The sequence below is a fragment of the Periophthalmus magnuspinnatus genome, chromosome 16 (genome assembly GCF_009829125.3).
Source record: "Periophthalmus magnuspinnatus isolate fPerMag1 chromosome 16, fPerMag1.2.pri, whole genome shotgun sequence".
In the NCBI taxonomy this organism is placed as follows: Eukaryota; Metazoa; Chordata; class Actinopteri; order Gobiiformes; family Gobiidae; genus Periophthalmus; species Periophthalmus magnuspinnatus.
In genome coordinates this window covers 18,895,330-18,914,900 of record NC_047141.1, presented here as the reverse complement: position 1 = coordinate 18,914,900, position 19,571 = coordinate 18,895,330, and the positions used below count along the sequence as shown (strand labels likewise).

General features: G+C 39.3%; 1 protein-coding gene across 2 annotated transcripts; it reads left to right on the top strand.

The window, feature by feature from the left end:
* Window positions 1-56: 56 nt before the first annotated feature.
* faxcb (failed axon connections homolog, metaxin like GST domain containing b) lies at window positions 57-8,879 on the top strand. 2 transcript variants are annotated; one of them, XM_055227801.1, is made up of 7 exons: window positions 57-155; window positions 1,008-1,129; window positions 3,788-3,923; window positions 4,208-4,404; window positions 6,840-7,057; window positions 7,918-8,034; window positions 8,513-8,879. In XM_055227801.1, the coding sequence occupies exons 1-7, from the start codon at window positions 120-122 to the stop codon at window positions 8,830-8,832; spliced, it is 1,146 nt and encodes a 381-aa protein (XP_055083776.1). In that variant the 5' UTR covers window positions 57-119; the 3' UTR covers window positions 8,833-8,879. The 2 variants fall into 2 exon arrangements, with proteins under 2 accessions (XP_055083776.1, XP_033837163.1); XM_033981272.2 differs by lacking the exon at window positions 57-155 and having other exon boundaries at window positions 769-1,129.
* Window positions 8,880-19,571: the final 10,692 nt, after the last annotated feature.

Sequence of the window (19,571 nt, the reverse complement as noted above, 5' to 3'; positions counted from 1 at the left end):
ACCGTTTGTTCTAATCGAAGTGGGCATGAGGTTGGGCTTGGGAGTCTTTTCTGGAAACTGTCCTTGCACATCTCTCGGCATGAGAAGAAAAAAGCGCTCAAACAAACCTGGTGGAAAAGATGAGCGTCTATCTGCTTTTCCGATGTTGCCCCAGAGTAAGTAGGCCATCCGTATCTAATGCATAGTAACTCTGTTGGTAAGTGTCTATGGGCTGTAAGTAGGATATGTGGCCTATACCTGTTGCAGGTTGTGCGTGTGTTTGTACGTATTATTTGGAAAACTATATATATATATAATTTTATTTTTTCCCCAACACCCTGTCCAACCATTGTGACAGTGTTTTTGACCAATACTTTTCACACAACACATGAGGAGGATACAGGGGCTCGTCTTTGGGCTGGGGCGGGGTAACCATAGAGCCAGACAATACCAGCAAGTAACCATAGTTCAGTCAAGAATATCCGGATGTGTTGAGCCATAGATTCTTAAGAATTAAGAAAAGACATGATATACCTACTACCTTTGAATGAGAATTTATGTGTAGAAAATAACAAATGCATACATGACTGAGTATGTTGCTGTTTAACTGACTTATTTAGTTTTCAAAATGTTAATTGACATATTATTTTGATTTGTTTTGAAATTTGGTACCGGAAGTAGTGCACTGCTGATTGTGTGACACTTTGCGCATGTTTCTGGGAAAGCGGCTTGAATGAGCGTCTTCACGGAGGAGGCAAGGCGAGATGGTTTCTGTCTTTTCGATTCGGGCTCAAATCTGACGCCTCTCGCGGTTATGCCGTAGACATGAAGCCAGCCTGGGACTGTGGTGGCGGGGTGAATGCGGGACTGCTGTGACCGACAGAGGCAGGATGTACTGGGCTGCGGGGTTCGCCTCTAGCCGGCCGTGTGTGGTGGAGCTCGGGCGGAACCACAGCCTGCCTCTCGGGCTGTGTGGCCCCGAGCAGCAGCAGTCTCTGTATGGATACATCATCACCTTCCCTTTACAGGACTATGGGGGGATCATGTCCGCTCTGGGATCCGAGTCCTGGTGGAAGAAGACTCTGTACATCACAGGGGGAGCCCTGCTGGCTGCGGCTGCCTATCTCCTGCACGAGCTCCTGGCCATCAGGTAAGAGCACAGAGGCGCGTTGTCATAAGATGTTTCTATAAGCACCATTTGTCTGCGTCTAATTCACCCTGTTAAATGCTCCCCCGGATCAGAGAGCGCGCTGTGCCAGTGGTTTTCTAGTAGATCTCGCATTTGTTGCGGAGGGTTCCTTGAGTAGGATCTCTGTTTACGTCCTTCCAAGGACACGACTTTGGGTGCGAGAAAAAATAAATAAAGCGTGAGTCACGCGTACGCTCGTGTGCGGCTCTCGTGCCTATCCCGAACGTTACCTGAGCGTGAACGAGCTCTGTGGACCTTTAATGAACCCATGGCACAGCTGTTCACTCAATGTACATCTGTGGTAAGTAGGTATGTATCAGTAGATTTACCACAAATCCAGCCAGTAAAACTGCTTTAAGTACCATGAAAATCTCATTAAATTACATACAAGAAGCAGACCTCCGGAAAGAAACGCTTTCTCTTTGATTCTGGTTTTGATCGGATATCAATCCCTGTCTATTTTGTGCCAATGTCGGCCACTAAACAGTAAATACATCCTGTAACAGTGGCCTGCTATATCCGATCCCCCCCCCCCCCCCCCCCCCTTCCTCCCTCTCGCTCCTCCCGATAATCTGTGCGTAACCTTGTATTTCGTGAGAGCGCTTCTGTTGCTGAATCACGTGCAGCCTGCTGGCCGCCGGGCCCACAGCCTGCCGGCATCATCTGTTTGGGCCATGTGATGTTGGCAGAGACCGCAGCAGCCACACAAGACCGCTTTCAGTCCCTGTGTGCGTCCGTGCCAGATCCTTGTGTCTGAACCCCTTAAGTGGCTTGTCATCAAGGAACATTTTACTACCAATATGCGTAGTGGGCCTAGAAAGCAAGTGGAGGATTGATTGATTAGTGTACTTCATTGGTTAGTGAAATTGCACATATTTCAGTACCATGGACAACGATTCATTTCAGCACACAGACATTTAACATCATGCAGCAGTCTATCTAGTTCATCACTGTCTCCTAAACGGTCATTTTATTTTATTTCTTTATGATTTCTAAATGATCACACACCGTTCCACTGGATGCTGTCTTTTATTCAATACGGTGTTTACCTATTCTTATTAATTACTTCACTCTGCTTCACATCACTACTCTGCAAATGCTAGAACAGATTCAGATTTACACTTGATATTGGTATTGACCTTATCATATTAATTATCTAAATAATATTGATATGGATTTCAGTGCATCTGGAAGATGCACAGATTTCAGCACCACATGACAGTGGACAGCAACCAAGCATCTCATTTCAGCACTACAAGATACTTGACTGTAGTTATTCAGCTATACTCAATATAGTACAGTAAATCTGATGCTGGCTTCTGTCATTTGAGTTCCCTAGTGCAAATACAGACTACCACAGTATGCTGCACTAAATAATTCAGAGCTGAACACAGGAGGTCACTTATGACAGAGATACTTAACCAAACAGTAGTACTGGCCAATGTATTAGGGTGCATATTGTATTATTATATTGTATTGTTTTAACATAAATTCATCTTATCACTATCCTTGCCTAGTTAAGAAAAGGCCTAAATTATATTTAAAGCTGCAAGTGGCAATGATGGCCCTTGCCACTGTGAGTACATTCCTCCCATGTGCCTGCCATGGACTCAAGGTCGCCCCTGAATCACAACCATCCCTGAATCATGACAGCATTCTTTTCTGCCTGACCTGACGGCTTCCCAAGCCACTATCTGTAACTTTCCATATCGAAGAGCGACTTATGTTGGTGTGGTCCAGGGCATTGAACCAGCAACCTTGTGCAGGTTTCTATAGTGTAATTGACTTTTGACTGGGGTGACTTAAATCATATCTGTGTCAATTTTCAATCACTTTGCACTTTGCATCCTTGATTCACAGAACTATCAGGGGCATGTGACATAATTTTCTGCAAAGTTTCACTTATTAATGTCAGAGTATTTTTTTCTCCCCATTGTAAACTTTGTGTTTTCCTATAGGTGGCGCTCTAGCACTAGTCATTGTGTTTGACATATCAATATAATCAGTGGCAACTATTGTATAAGTGATTCAAATTTTAACATGGTTGGACTAAGCATGTGCGTGTAAGATTTTTTTTTTAATTTATTTTTTAATCTTTGTACCTCAACTTGCCAGCCATGAAAAATGCCCCATATCCATAACAATTAATAGATTTAAATCTCCACGTTTTGTACAAATCAAATAATGTAATAAAATAATTTCATTGTCTATGGTAGGGGGCGTAATAGTGTACACTTTACATATGGTCCATAGTCCATCATATTCAGGCCGAGATTACGCATTTGTGATTCAAATTTGATCTCCTTTCAGATTCTGTCATTAGTAAAGTCACCTGCTTATTGTGACCCTTTTGATAGAAAATTGAAAACTTCTCATACATACAAACTCATCACACATATCTTCTGTTGACTTATATATATATATATATATATATATATATATATATATATATATATATATATATATATATATATATATTAATAATAAATTGTGTATGTATATATATATATATATATATATATATATATATATATATATATATATATATATATATATATATATATATATATATATATATATATATATATATATATAATTTATTTATTTTTACTATTGTAGGAAGGAGCAGGAGCTGGACTCTAAAGATGCCATCATACTCCATCAGTTCTCAAGGCCAAAGAATGGCGTGCCCAGCCTCTCACCTTTCTGCCTCAAAATAGAGACATATCTGCGAATGGTGGATCTGCCGTACCAGGTAATTCGCATATTTTAGTTACCTGTTATTTCATGTTTAGCAATATTTGGCAATGCGTAAATTTCCTTTTGTAATAGTAGTGGCTGATTACCCACACTTTTGTAGTCGTAGCTAAAATATAGTATAAAATATAGTTCAGTTATAAAGAATAAATCAGGTCTGCATCTTGTTGGAAGGATCAGGAGGACCAAATGCCACATTGTGTAATTTAGTAGTACAACTCAGTAGTACATTAGAATTGTGCACAAATGCTTTGTGACTAAAATCCAACTTTTATTTTGCAGAACTACTTTGATGGGAAACTGTCGCCACAAGGAAAGATGCCTTGGATAGAGTACAACCATGAGCAGGTCTCAGGGTCAGAATTTATCATAGATTTTCTGGAAGAAAAGTTTGGCATCAATCTCAACAAGAACCTCACACTGGAAGAGAGAGCTGTCTCCAGAGCTATCACCATAATGGTCGAGGAACACCTGTATTGGTAAGGCCCAGCATTGTTTTCAAATTGCCAGTGAATAACTGCCACTGAATAAATTGTTTATAAAGCGAAACTATTGGTTGGACTATGAACTTCTATCTCTGTCCTTAACTTATTATGGGTAGTAAGCAGGGCATGCCTTGGACTGGACAATGGCCAGAGACTCACAAAACTGACACGCAAGTAATAATAATAATAAATAAATAAATAATAATAAAGGATTTGGAAATGATCAGGATATCTGCAGTACATTTCTCTGAATTGGTGTGTAAGGTGTGATTACTTTACTAACTGTTAAATTACATAATTTGGATCAGATTTAATATCTGGCAAAATGCACCATATTACAATTGAAGGATTTAACAAGGCTCAGAAAACTTGTTGAACGCACAGTATGAAGTATGATCTGGTCAATGGTCAACTCTGACCTCATCACCTGGCCCTTTTTGGTCCTTGTTCTTCCTCCATGGTTTTCTCCATGGTGAGTCACTTCAGTGCCTCTCAGTGAAAACACATGGCTGCTGCTCGGAAATCTCTCACTACTTCTCCCTCACCCTGATCCTAGAGACTTTCCATTACCTAAAAGCATCATCCATCTTCCACTGCCCCTCACAATATACACAACAAACACATAAACAATTGAATTCATAAGTCAACGCTTTTGACTGGTCTATTTGAAGAGGACTGATTTATGATTCCGGATCCTAAAACATGTATCAGAACAACAAAAGTCAACAATTTTCTTTCTTAATATAGAAGTCAGTAATGTAACCCAAGCCTTACTCTCCCCTCCTCCCCTCTCTATGTGTCTCTCTCTGCATCAGTTTGCAGTCATCCTGTGCAATGACTGGACCCACTTTTAGATTTATTGATTGAATAATTTATGTCAGGGAAGGGCAGTGTGTACAACAGAGAGCACTTGCCAACTGCCTAGTCTAACTGATTTATTTGAAGTTAGGGAAAAAAAAATAAAAGGTAAATAAACCAGCAAACCTAAATATAGACTCAACTCCATAGTCAGAGTCCTGTCTAACATGTTTCAGTCATTCTAGACAATTAGTGACTTTCTAACAAACATCAAGTAAACAAAAGGAATTTGTGTCACTTTAAACATAGTATAGGATATAATATCCATGAAATATCAACTTAATCCATGTTACAATATAGAATGTAGCAAGAGCTCATTGGACAGCCACCACTACCACTTGAAGCCTATTTTGAAGGCTATATACAATCTAATCACCATTGATTTTCTAGTTGTCATGGGTGATTTAAAAGACAGCACACACAGCACTGGGCTTTCTTAACCATGATATCACAGTCTCTCATCTCCTTGTCCTTTTGGATCAGTGGCTTTGTAACCTGCTCAGTGTGAAGGTCACTGTGTATTTCAGTGTTAGGAGTGAGTTTGGAAGGATATAGCAGGCTAATCCAATTAGGATCTGCAGTCCAGTTGCAAAAACATCAAGGCAATGAATCAACAAAGGGGTACTTCCTGAAAGTGTTATTATTTTTATTCCAAATAGTTTTATGATGGAAGAGATAGATTTGTTTTGTGGGGAATGAGTTTACTATAACGAATGTAGATATTTTAGAGGTTAAAATTGTATTTAAAAATGTAAACTTGTGATAACATGGTAACTTACTTGATGGAGCACACACCCAAACACAGTAAGTTTGAATTCCAGCCCCGGTTAATTTTGAGGAGTAAATGAGTTTTGTTTGTTTTTTGAGCCACTGTCATCTAGCATAAAGTGTATATGTCAAACAAATCAGTGGTCAGTATGAGGCAGATCTTTTACTGCAGCTATAATTAGAGAGAAAAGTAAGTTGTGTAATTACAGTTAAAAGAAAGTTGATCTGTTATTCTCTTTGAATAGCTCAATCAGTAAAGCCCCCAGACCCATCTTTCTTTGAACTCCCTGTCAAGTTAATGGACTGAATAGATGATGCAGTCCACTCACCTTCAGTTTGAATTGCAAGTGTTGCTGATGAATAGGTCAAGGAAAGGAAGCAGAGATAGATTATTATTGATCTACATGAAGCTAGCTGTCTACAGCTATATGACCTCTGTAGTAACAATACAGTGAAGCTCATCTCACTGGCAGATTCAACAGAGAGAGTTCTTTATATTCCAATTGATGTGCCATTACAAACAGGTGAGAGACCAACAATGTTGTATGACAAGCACGGGGAAATCTGTAGGGTTTTATTTCAAGAGCCGTCAGACAGGATGCCTATATTGAGGATATTTACTGTTAACAAGACAATGCATAGAATTGGGTTGAATTCAAAACAATTTCTTGTGACTCTTGAAGAAGACTATTAAAAGAAGACTATATTTTTGGAGACAAGACTTTTTGTTTTGTTTTTGAATGCATGGTTTTATATAGTTTACACTTATATAAAATGATTTGATTATTTTTGCTTTCTCTCAGGACAATAGCATACTGTCAGTGGGTGGATAACCTGGAGGAAACACAAAAGCTGCTCTCCATGAGTGGCCCTCTCAGCGACACTCTAAAATGGCTCCTGAGTCACCTGAACGGCAGCATGGTCCGCAGGGAAATGTACGGTCATGGGATAGGACGCTTTTCCAAAGAGGAGGTGTACTCACTAATGGAGAAAGACTTACGGACATTGGCCACTCTTCTTGGTAAGGTACTTACTGTGTGTGAGGTTTGAGAGATGGATATGGTTGCTAGATTAATATGATGTTTCTAGGATAGCATGCTTTTTGGATACAGTTGGTAAGGGAAAAGTATGAAGCACTGTTTGGACTTTTTCACTCAGATACAGGACAGTGGTTCTGAACCTTGTCATGCAAGTTCCACCACATTATTTTGTAGCACTCAATTAAAATAAACTGCACTAAAGCAGAATTGAACCACAACTATGGTGGCCTCAGTCAGTGCATCCAGAACACTGCCTCTAAATTTAATTACAATGTATTGAGTTAATAGGTGTCTAGAGGCCAGTTAGTGTACCTCTAGTGGTCACTCTACCACAGTTTGAGAAACAAAAATTCTAGTCTCGACAAAACAGCTTTAGAGAGAAACTGTTAGGCTGAAATGTTCCAACAAACAGCCAAGTATTGTACATAACATTATATTTGCATTGATCTGTTTGTGCAATTTCAGAGTGTGACTGTAAAATGGAAAGTTGCTCTGCTGTATGCATTAGTAAACCCGAGACTTCCAGCATTAATGCAGGATGTTACAGGCAAGCTGCCAGAGTGTCCTCAAATAATTTTAGAGATATGACCTGAAATGCCCTGCCATAGTACTTCAATGCACTGTGGTACATCAAAAACAGACAAAAGCAGTCACCAGCCAAGGTAAACTCTGTGCTCCTTCCACCAGTAAAGGACAATGTGCTAGACTAAAATCGAGGCAGGTTAATATGTAAGTATGTAAGTTTGCTGATGGATTGGCAAAATGACATCAGATGAATTAGAGATTTTAGATTTTAATCACTTACGTTTGCTATTTGTGTTTACATGCTTTTTGTTTGCAGGAGATAAAAAGTACTTTATGGGCTCCAAGGTTTCAACATTAGATGCCACAGTGTTTGGACATTTAGCTCAGGCAATGTGGACATTACCAGGGACTAGACCAGAGCAGCTCATTAAAGGTAAGTGATTTTTTTTTTTTCTTTTAAGGAATTATTTTAAGCTATAAAATATGTGAAACTTTATGATAGATTTAGCTACAATTCAGCTTGACAAAGACAATTGCATTAGATTAAATAGAATTTACAAAACTATATTTTGTGTGTATTTATACTGGTCATTTTTATGTAATGTAACCTATGGCAGAGACCTTATGTTTTGGACATATCAGCTTATAATTTTCTTATATAGCCACTAGATGGCAGTGTTAGTCTAACTAAATGCTTCCCCTTTGATGATGTACTCAAAGCAGAGAACACTTGAGTATCTTATCTTTATTTATTTTTTTTAAAAACAGCTAATGAACTATCTGAGAAACAGCTTCTCTCTTGTCACTTTGAAATGGGTACAGGACGGTCTCAGGAAGCAGTGCTGGCACCTCCTGCTGGTTTAATTATTTCTGTACATGCTCTTACAAGGGACCGGCTGTCTGTGTTTTAGGTGAGCTCATAAACCTGGCCATGTTTTGCGAGAGAATGAGGAGAAAGTTTTGGCCCGAGTGGTTCATGGAGGTGGAGGATCTTTATTACCATGGAGACAGTGATGGCAGTGGGGGCTACACTCCGATGGGCCTGCTAGACCTGGGTCTCTTCTCCAGAACTGACACAATGGACGATAGTGACAGCAGTGCCCATTCAGAGGAGCAGTCCAACAAACATTCTCAAGATTCAGACCACTCACTTTTCGACTCAGATGTCGGTACCGCATCTGACAATGACATTCAGCTTAAAGAGGATGCAATGCCCGATCTGGAGGTGTAACACATTCTAGACTTCTAAAGGTTGGAGCACTTCCCAATGTGGATGTTAGAAACAAAATTCCTAAACTTCACAACTCAAATTGTGACAACTGAGACATTGAATTAAGCAGCTCTTTATTGGGATCATATAGACACATTATATTTTTCCCTTTCATGTCAGATTTGCCCCAGTGGCACTTCCTCTTGGCCTTATGTTGTTTTATGCTAAGATACTGAAATTGATGAAAATTGCTGAAATGTGCACAAAAGACATGTCTTTGAATTGATGCAAATAATCGCGATGTGTCTCTAAACGCACAAAGTTATTCAACCTTGAAAAGGCTGATCATTTGCCTCTAGAGGGCAACCGCTTTGTCTCCCTTTCAGCCTTGTATGTGGTCATGAAACACTGTTGACTTTACATTTTTATTTATGGGCATCCAGCCAGGTATTCAGAGCACTATTAATGCTTTCAGTTGATGTGAAAAACACAAACTAATGTGTGTTTTGTTTCATAATTTTTGTCTTTTGTCCTTATGTCAGTTTTGGTAAATATACAGTTTTCATATTTAACCACTAGATGGTGGTATAAGATAGACTGATTACATTGTTTTCCTTCAAACTATACATACATATACATATTTAAGTCAAAGAGACCTCTAAATTCCCAAGCATAAGTACCTGACTACTCATTCTCAGACCACTTTCCCCATATTCGATGCAGGAGAAGTAACTCAGCTGAAAGAAAGTAATGAAGCATCATGAGGTTTCAAAGTCATGTGTCAAGTGCCACTTTAGATTAGGTCTACATGACAACTTACATAAGACTATGTTTAATATTTATTTTTGTATTTTTCTCTCAAGGAGAGACTTTAATATGAATCTATGGAATTTTTATTTCACTTTATGCTGTGTGCTGAATTGGGACAGGATATTATTGATGAGCAGAAGTGTGTGAGTTGTAAATGTGGAAGTGGTACATTTTGAGTACTCTGAACTCTAATAATCCAACAAGGACCAAAATCAACTGTTTTATCTTAACCTTTTGAATTAATTAATTACAAGAATTATGCAATGCACTATTCTTTTTTGGATATTTATTTTGTTAGCTGCACCATCACTGGGTTAATAATAATAATAATAATAATAATAATAATAATAATAATAATAATAATAATAATAATAATAATAATAATAATAATAATAATAAATATTTTCCCAATATTATGCTGCCATATTTCATTCACATAAACTCAAGCACTTGTGGAAGAAATGTAACAATAAAAACATAACTCTTTACACAAGTAACGGATGACCTTCATACAAAAACACATTGAGTTCAGTGGTCTTAGTGTTCTTCCAGCCCATCATCCCAAATATCTGCAGCTCCTCCACTTTGGGGTGTCCAACAAAACTAAAAACTGTTGTAATTAAGCCATATTAAAATATATGTGTTGTTATATGGACCACGTCATGACATTGCTGCTGGGGTAATGTTAATTTGTATGTATGAAGAGTACCATGTAGAAGATTGAGAGACTGGTGAGTTCAATAAAGAATTACAATTGAAACTGTAAACAATGTTAGAAGTTGCAATATTTCAAGTGTTTAAATCCTTGTGAAAATATTGTTGTTTTTGCCAAGTCAAAACTAACAACAAACAATGACCTTACATTACTTATACTTGTTTACTGTATTTTTGATGTTCTTCAGACCACCATACAGCATCAGAACACTGTTCCATTCTGCTCACATCCGGGAATCACTGTAAGCACTTTCTTTTTTCTCATATATAAACATGGAAAAGCTTTTTGATTGAGAGGAGATTAGCCATAACACTTTACCATGGTTTCCCTCTCAGTAACATTTGAGTGAAAATAACCCCCGCAGAAGCAGAGTCTGGTCTGGGTACAGAATCCGGAGGTCCACAGATCAGGACCGAGCTCCCATGGGACGGAGCAGGTGCAGGCTCTGAGCGAGGCCTTTGGGCTGGAGGAGCTGCCAGGGCCTGAAACAATCTGCACTGCTCCTTTTTAATTTGGCTCAGAGCCCCTCCCTCCTTTCGCCTGCCCCGACTCTGTCTACGCTTAACAGATCAGCGATCCACAAAGAGGAGTAAACACACAGAGCAAAATTAAAACGGGAACTCCCCTGGCACCGCAAAACAAATTACAGCAAACAAATTACAGACAGTCAACACACAAACACAGCAGCATCTGTGGCTCTGGACCAGTGCAGCCGGTGGCTACAACCCACAACCCCAACATCACCTTCACAAACACCAGCCCATAATGATACTGTGTCAACATGACTCCCTACTGTCTGTCTTCTTTATACTGGGTCTGTACAACTCACATAGTTTAACCCGGTAGTTTTTACAATTTTTTATGTCTATCATGTAAGGTGAGCCAGACAGAAAAGTAAATGGATGGAAAACCCTTTGGCATATCTCAAAGCAATACTTCAAAACAAGTACGGGCAGTAATCTGTTATTTGTTGCTGTATATGTGGATGGTTTGTGTGTCTGTATGGGCACACATGATCTCAGCTCCCCCTCTCCCCAGGCCCTCTGGCCCCTCTGGCAGTGACTGTGGCCGGTCCATCTGCCTCCTACTGTTCTGCTCTGGTGGGACTGGGGCCATGGAAGACCCCCATGCCCCTTTACTCAGCATTCATCCACCCCCAGGCAGCTGCTCTGTCCCAGGGCGAGAGCTGTGCTGCCAGGTAGGCCCCAAGACACACAAGGGCTCACACTGTGGTCTGCCTCTTTAAATACACCCTTTTTCTCCTCTAATGTGCCAACTCTCCATTTAGGCTCAGGTGGTCCTCGTTTGAGGAGTTGATGGTGAGATAACCGACAGGTGGCGCTGTTTTCTTTTCTAATTACTGCTTTATTTATTCATTGGCATGTGGTAGTTTCCAGGGGACTTTGGCTGGCCTGCTCAGTGACAAAATGGAGTTAACCACAGGCTGCACCTGTCTTTAGAGAGCTGTGAATATGCTCTTGTCATGTTCTGTACCTAGAGACCAGCTGATATGTAATGCTGGTGAATGCAATCAATGTCTTTTAAACATAGTACAGTGGGTCTAAAAGGGTCTAAAACACACCTTTCTTGCCACACACATTTGTTGTCTTGTAAAATTGGTCAGTCTGTTTCTGAATATAAGTTCATTTCACCAGAATTCCCTTGATTAGCTTCAAACTCTCCCCCTTTTTCATACAAAACCAAAGACAGATGCACTGGGGAAACGAGGGGTGCAGCAGAGGTGTTGGCAAAGCCTCTTTAAACTCTTTGGTAGAGGATTATTTTTCACTAAGATCCAGGGTTGTATGTGATTTTTTTTTCACCCATTCCTTTCTCTTGCTGGTTTCATGGCAGACAAGATAGGTATACAATTGTGTCACACCTGATCGAGTTTGAGAAATTAAAAACCTGGAAAAACAATGGGCCATGTGGATGAAGTCAAAAGGGTGTGGGGCATGAGACCATAGACTCATGCTCTAGGGGCCTGTTCCTGTATAGGCTGTGGCAGAGCTCGCCCTCACAGCCAGAATAATACAATACATTCTTCAGAGGGAAAGTGCTCTGTGTAATATACACTGGGCCATCTGTGCATTTTCATCTCTGCTCTCTCCTTCTCTTTTACAAAGAGAATTCAATCTTACAGATTCAGTCTTAAGGCTGATTATCTGAGTAAAATGATACTTTACCAAATATTTATTTGAAGAGTTTGCGTACTTCAGATTGGGAACCATTTGAGTGAACTAGTGTGACTGCCACTGTGGTTAAGATCCAGTCTATAGGGGGCAGTGTAATATAACAAAAGCAACAACAAATCATGTTTCTCTTCAGATTAATCAATGTAGCCAGTGTGGCCACTGCAAAACATTCTGGGTGTAGGATTTCGTGCAACTTTTCATCCTGTCCATTTATGCCAATTAAAGTGGAATACACCTGAACTCCGCCCACTGTCACATTGCAGATGAGTGGCGGGGCCTGAACCAACAAGGAGCTGCGTAGACTTGCACTTCAAACTCCACCCCTGTCTGTGTGTTTCTGATGGACACTGAAAATCACAGTAGACGTGTTTGACGTCACAGGTTTAAACAGGTTTCAGTTGACTACACACAGTCTGTTTTTGTCCACAAAGATGCAAATCTGTTTGCACTACAATTGTAAAAACAAAATGACTAAGAACAGTAAAAACACCATGTACACAGTTTAGTTCCAAAAAAGATTTGGTCTTATATATCAACCATGGGGACAGTACAGGGCAGGACAGGCTGCTTTGGTGTGTGGTGTTTACACTATCCAAAGTGAGTGGAAAAAAATCATTCCCCACCATGCTTACTTAAAATTAATAAATAACAAAATCATAACTACATGGCAAATGAAAACATCAAAGCTATAGCATTAAGTAGCAACAGCGGCTTATGATGCCCAGCACTTTTTTTTTAAGAAAAAACATGACACTGGTCAAAATCAGTGCATTGCACAATTTTGCACATGTTTCAACATGTGGCAGTACAAAGAGGTGAAATCAATCAACAAAAGCCCAGCGATAAACTGGATGTAGTTTCGCACAGTGCTACAAACTTGGAATTGCCAAATGTCTTCTGAATTATAAGATACTATTTCTATTCAAATTAATAACAATGCATTTGTTGAATTTGTGTCATGTCAGTGTTGTCTAAATAGACAAAAACATTTTGAGAACAAAAAAAAATCAAAACTATCTTTCTCTAAATCAGTTTTGCTACATTTGGGCAGGCTAGCCTTGTTTGTCATGTTTTATTCAGTGTCTCTGACTTTGCAAAATTAAATTTGAAGTTTGTGATAAGAGTTTAATCACCCGAAACATTTACTTATGATTATTTGCATTTGACAATTTAACAGGAACTGAACTTGAGATAGGACCCGCCCAAACTGTGACACGTGGCTGTGCCATCTGGGACCAGCTCGTCTCGGCCTGTATCTCTCTAGGCCTCTCCTCCAATATATAATCTGTTGTTATTCTGTCACTGCGAGCAGCACAGCCAACCCCACCGAGACGCCACTGAAATTCATTAATCTAATTAAATATGTCGGATTGCCCAAATGAGACGCGGCTATGGCTTTGCTGCAGGATAAGTGCAGAGTAAGGCTGGGTCCCACTAGAGCCACGTACAGCCGACGTGTGCTAACGGTAGCTTGCTTCATTACACTCTTAATTACCTATTGTTTCTAACTAGTTGGTGGCGTTTTAATGAGAATCTACAGGCAGTTAAATGTAATCTAAATTTTCTAATCTACTGGTCCATTACCAAGGAGTCAAAATGTTATTGGTTTTGTGAGTAATCAGACTTTTAAATGGTGCTGATATCAGTCCCGGAGGGCAAGGAGTGGGGTTCGACTGTGTAATTGAATTCTGTTTTTTTCCTTCTTCGTCTCTTCTCTTACAGGCAGCTGAACGGAGGGTTTTCTGTTGCGGCTGGTTGCTCAGGTCGAGGGCCATGTCTTCAGTTCTGGTCGGATCACAAGGCTTTCTCCCGGATTTCCGTGGTGGCGTGCGTGTCCATGGTATGTGTGTATATGTGTGTGTGTGTATAGTGTGGTGATGCATTTTGCAGTGTATTTTTGTATGTTTGTGCCCTGCCAGCTACCGTGCTCTGCCGTGCTGTCACCTGCAGCCAGATAAGCCAAAGGATTTATCGCCCGGTGAATTGCCTTTGAGTGGTGGATAAAATGGCTCCAATACATTCTCATATGAAAACGCAACGAGGTTAATGAGAGCCAAATTCACACAGGGCTAAATCTATTAGGTTTTCATGGATGGAATCAATCAACATGCACCACACCGGCTGATTTGTCATATTGAAGCATTGCCCGTTTGAATTCCAAAACACAATCTTCCTCTCGCAATGATTCACTTTGATTTTGATTGCCTCTTCATCAAGACGATGACAGCTATGAACTAATTTTCTCTTCTATCATGTTACACACTTATTAGCTCCGGATGTCCTTGGCAGATGACGGATTCTCCCTTTTTGCACTGCTGCAGTTGGGTTTTCCTCAGGTCTCGTCACAAACAGCCACCTTGCATCTGTTTTCATTTTCACACTATTTATTTACATTGATTCTTAATAACATAAACCTTTGCAGATCTCACCAACAGATGCTATTATGGTCTTTGAGCTACAGTGTGTTGAGTTTACATTAGCGCACATAAAATATAGATGTTGCTCTTCCTTTTGAAGGGATCAAAGTGTGACAAAACATAGATTTATCTTATGTTTTTAAATGAAAACATAAATAGTTATAAATAAATAGAGAAAAGCTAGCAATTTTTTCAGCTGCTTAGTGATAGGCCCTCTCACACTATAGGTCTCTGGGCTCCAGCCCAGCTAAACCCTTTGCTTTAAAGCTGTCTTGCCTGGGACACTGCAATATATATATATATATATATATATATATATATATATATATATATATATATATATATATATATATATATATATATATATATATATATATATATATATATATATATATATATATATATATATATATATATATATATATATATATATATAGCTTGGTGGAGGGGAGTTTGATTGTTCTCTCATCTGGTCAGTGTCCCACTTCCCCTGCAGATAGAATAGAGAGTCTAGCAGCTCACACGCACACAACCAGTCTTACTGCTTGTAGGCTTTTGAATAATGGGGCACCACTATCTGCCCATGCCACTTACAAGGCAAGGCAGAGCTCCTCACTAAACCACTGCTTTGGCTCAGTGTTGTGGTGCAGTTCTTTGAACCCCTTGGATTGGTGCATCCTCCGATCAGTCTTCGCCGTGCCACACCGCCATCGCCAGTGCATCGAACATAGAACATAGAACAGTCAGTGCAAAGCGCAATACACACAGTCAACAGCCAGAGGCTGATGAGCTGGAGCACCACTAAAAAGTGTGGCAGACTTTCTCACTCCGCCTCTGTGTTGATCGAGCATCATGATGCTACCATTCCAGGCTTGCGATCTGGAGATTCTCTGCTGCAGCACTCTGTCAGCTCCAGGACAGCTCCCCTCTGTCTGTCACCTTTCCCCTTTTTGTTTCCACTTTTTGCCACCTTGCTAAAGGTGTTCTAATTGATAAAGGTGGTTCATTGGGGTTTTAGGTTATAGCTGACATAAGGCTTAAAAACGTGCAATAAAACCTGACAGCAAATAAAAATATGTTTAATCCACACATCAAAAATAAAAACAAGCCTCCCCATCTCACTGGTGACACATCACAAGTGAAAGTTTATGGAGCCTTTTAATGGCCTTCAAACCTCTTCCTAAGGTATATCATGTATTATGTATCTTGAGGTGGCACAACACCTGCATGATTCCATGGAAATAGGACGTTAAAGTCATACTTCGGAACTCTATCTATAGAGATAGATACATTTTATGCCATACTGTGGAAGATTAAAGCCAAAATAACAACATTTCCATGGAAACAAGCAGGAGTAGATCCTCCATAGACCAAATAAGATACAAGCTCATTCAGAGTAAGGATGCATTTTTTCATGTTTTTCAAAGCAATAAACATAAGTTTTAAAAAGTTTTTAGTTTAGTATTTATTATCTTATTTTTTGACTAAAAAGTTACATACTGTAGCTTTAAAGGTTGGAGGTATCAGAACAAAGTGATGACACATTATGGTGCTTACAAAATGTAAATTCAAGTATATCCAAACTGAAATGTCCCTAGACCTGGAAAGTCAAATAGTCATTCTTCCAACACAGAACCATCAAGTCAATCAAAAGTATGCACTGACTAAAACATAGCATTACAAAATAGTTACAAAATAGTAATAGTTAACTTAAGTGGAAGTATAAAATGATAATATGATAATTCTTTTCAAAGATTCAAGTAAAGGTACCTTTTTGTTACATACATACAGAGGTGGCGCTACCATTAGGCAAGAGTAGATGGTCAGAGAGGGCCCCCGACCTGGAGGGCTCCCCGACCAGTTACGACCACCCCTGGCCGAGAACTTAGAACCCAGTTGATATTCTCTCAATATTACATTAAATGATAGCAGTTTGCTTTTAAACAACAAAACACCATCAACATAGTATTTGATTGTTAAATCCATTTTATCTGTCAAAGCATTCCAACTTAAGTAACATGGGGCTAGTCCAAGAGTGCACACTGAGTGGGAGGAGCTAAATATTTCCTATTGACTGTACTTTTCTATCTTTATTTTCACTTAAGACCCAGCTACACATCAGATAGTCTGTTCACAGAATCAGTGTTCTGGTCCACTTTTAGAAAAACATGATGAGTGAATGAGGAGTAAATGCATTGACTTCATATTAATTACCTGCATATTAACTGTATGTATAGGAACATAAATGACTGGCACCCCCAAATAATTTTTGTTTGTGCATATTAATGGTTCCTACCTATATTATAACAGGACCAGGAGGCAGGAAGACCACAAGCTGTCAAACCATATTCACAGAAAATAAGACTAAAATCTAGACTAAAACTATCACTTAAATCACTTAATATAATTTATTTCTGGTTCAAGCTGTGTACTTTTTGATATTTAATTTGACTCGCAGCCCTCACATTGACAGTCTCAAGATGTCAAGACACAGACTTGAGATCATTCATTTGGCTCTGACTCGCCCCTCTCTCTCTCTCCCCGTGCGTCTTTACGGGACAGCAGTGCTGTGAGCAGTGCGGGGCAAAGGCACACAAAGTCCTCCTCAGACTCCTCTGTGTTCAGCACAAGTGTGACTGAAGATAAAATGAACGGAACAAACGCCAAAGCACATCTAAAGTGCATCTTCAATGAGCTTTGGCGTATATTGATATGCAAATTGACCATGTGCGTCTGTAAGGAGGTGTGCTTTGCGCATAGAATCTTGTTCCCCAGTTTAGGATGAAAACTGCGGGGTGAAAACCTGAGAGCCACCGACTTTTATTTCATATAGGAAATAAATGTTTATTGTTTTATCTCAGAGCTAGTTGAAAGTCCACATTCTTTAGTAAGTGTAAATTGTTGTATGAAATTGGTCCTGGTTTTGCTCTCAGAATTTAGATCTCCCTGACTCAATATAAAAAGGTCAATAAATAGGCCTATTTTAAAGCATGATCTAAACATATATGACAAGGCAGGGCTATGGTGCCCATTGTCCATAGGGTTTCCATCAGAATACAGAATGAAATTTGCACAAAAGGGTAGTTGGATGTTTATTTTGCTCACAACAGCGTCAATGTTAAAATGCAGCAGAAAAACTTTACCAAAACCATATTCTAACCGATTTCTGTGAGTAGACCTGTTACTGTAAGCTTTAATAAACAAAAACAAAATGTAATTGTACCAGCAAAAAAATCTAACATCCAGCAGCTTCCTTACTATTCAAATAAGATCCTTGAAATCAAAGTTTCCAGTCCACCCTAATTCAAATAAATAGAGATGTCTCAAGAACATTAGGGGGAAAAAAACAGACAATTAATATTTGAAAACTACAAAAAAGAGACTACATTATAGGGAGGGCCCCAAACTCAAATTTGCCTAGAGCCCCCAAATTGCTAACTCCACCACTGTAAATTGGATATCTTTTTCAGCTGATACACTCACTTCTCTTAATATTTTTGCTAACTTTGAGTCATTGTAAAAACATGAGAGAAATGTGAAAGTAATGACTCTAATTGGAAGTCTGCAGTTCAACACGAGACACATCTTTTTCAACCTGTTCTCGCAACACTCTTGCTTGTTTGACTGTTTCTGCTCAGCATCAACGTCATTATCATTCAATGCTTTTATATTTTCTCGCATCTAGTCTCCTTCTCTTGATCTTTTCTTCAATGGCTTCCTCAGGTACCACCACGTACAGTATATGAGAGAGTTGGCAGCCTTTTCTACTACACATGCAGATTGTGTGATGCCTGCGAGAAAATGTCTAATCATTGTAGAGGAAATAAAAGGGAAAAGAGGATGCATTTGTCTTGCGTGGATGGTACCTCTCTCTCGGAGCATTGATGGATGACAGCCTTGGTTTTGAGTGTGTGTGTTTGTCCATATCACTACGGTGCAAAGTGACCAGGGACAGGCGGTGACAGAAAAAGGCTCTGTCCCCAAACTAATGAGCAGCATTATTCAAATAGACTTTCTGTTGTCAGTGCAGTGTGCTGTAGTTCACACGGCGCTGTCACACATCCACAGATCCTGCACTTGCTCATTTTGATGCTACATATGAGAGCATTGCCCATTGGAATTCATACAGAATGGTATCCAACCACCTTGAAACTGAGCATTTGGTCACCAGTATTTACAGCAGCTTTTTATTTCTTCTTTTCACAGACACAACAGATAATCTACTTTCTAGTAGTCATTCACATATAGATTAAACTATATGTTTAATCATCTCAGCTTAATTCTTTCCATATTCTCAGACTTCAGATATGAACAAAAATATAAATTCCTTAATCAACAAACACATTCAGTAAAATGGTTCTGCATTTTTTTGTGTCCTTGGGCAAGACACTTGCTCAATAATCTGGATTTATAAATTCATATACAGGAGATCAATCATATGCATATAATTGCATTGGTAATACTCAGAAGTAAATGCTTTTTTTTCCTACTTGTAAATACATTTTGGTTGGATGAGTTTTGCGAAATGTATTTCAATTTTGCTTGTCATAACTTTTGCTGTCATTTGTATTCATTACTATTTGTTATAAAAATGTATTTGATTGCACTGCAGCTCCAGTGGCC

Bases quoted from the DNA above. Each gene is read 5' to 3' on its own strand.
- faxcb (XM_033981272.2), top strand. From the start codon at position 870: ATGTACTGGGCTGCGGGGTTCGCCTCTAGCCGGCCGTGTGTGGTGGAG. The intron at 4,405-6,839 runs GTAAGGCCCAGC...GCTTTCTCTCAG, and splicing joins GTCGAGGAACACCTGTATTG to GACAATAGCATACTGTCAGT. The intron at 7,058-7,917 runs GTAAGGTACTTA...TTTTGTTTGCAG, and splicing joins GACATTGGCCACTCTTCTTG to GAGATAAAAAGTACTTTATG.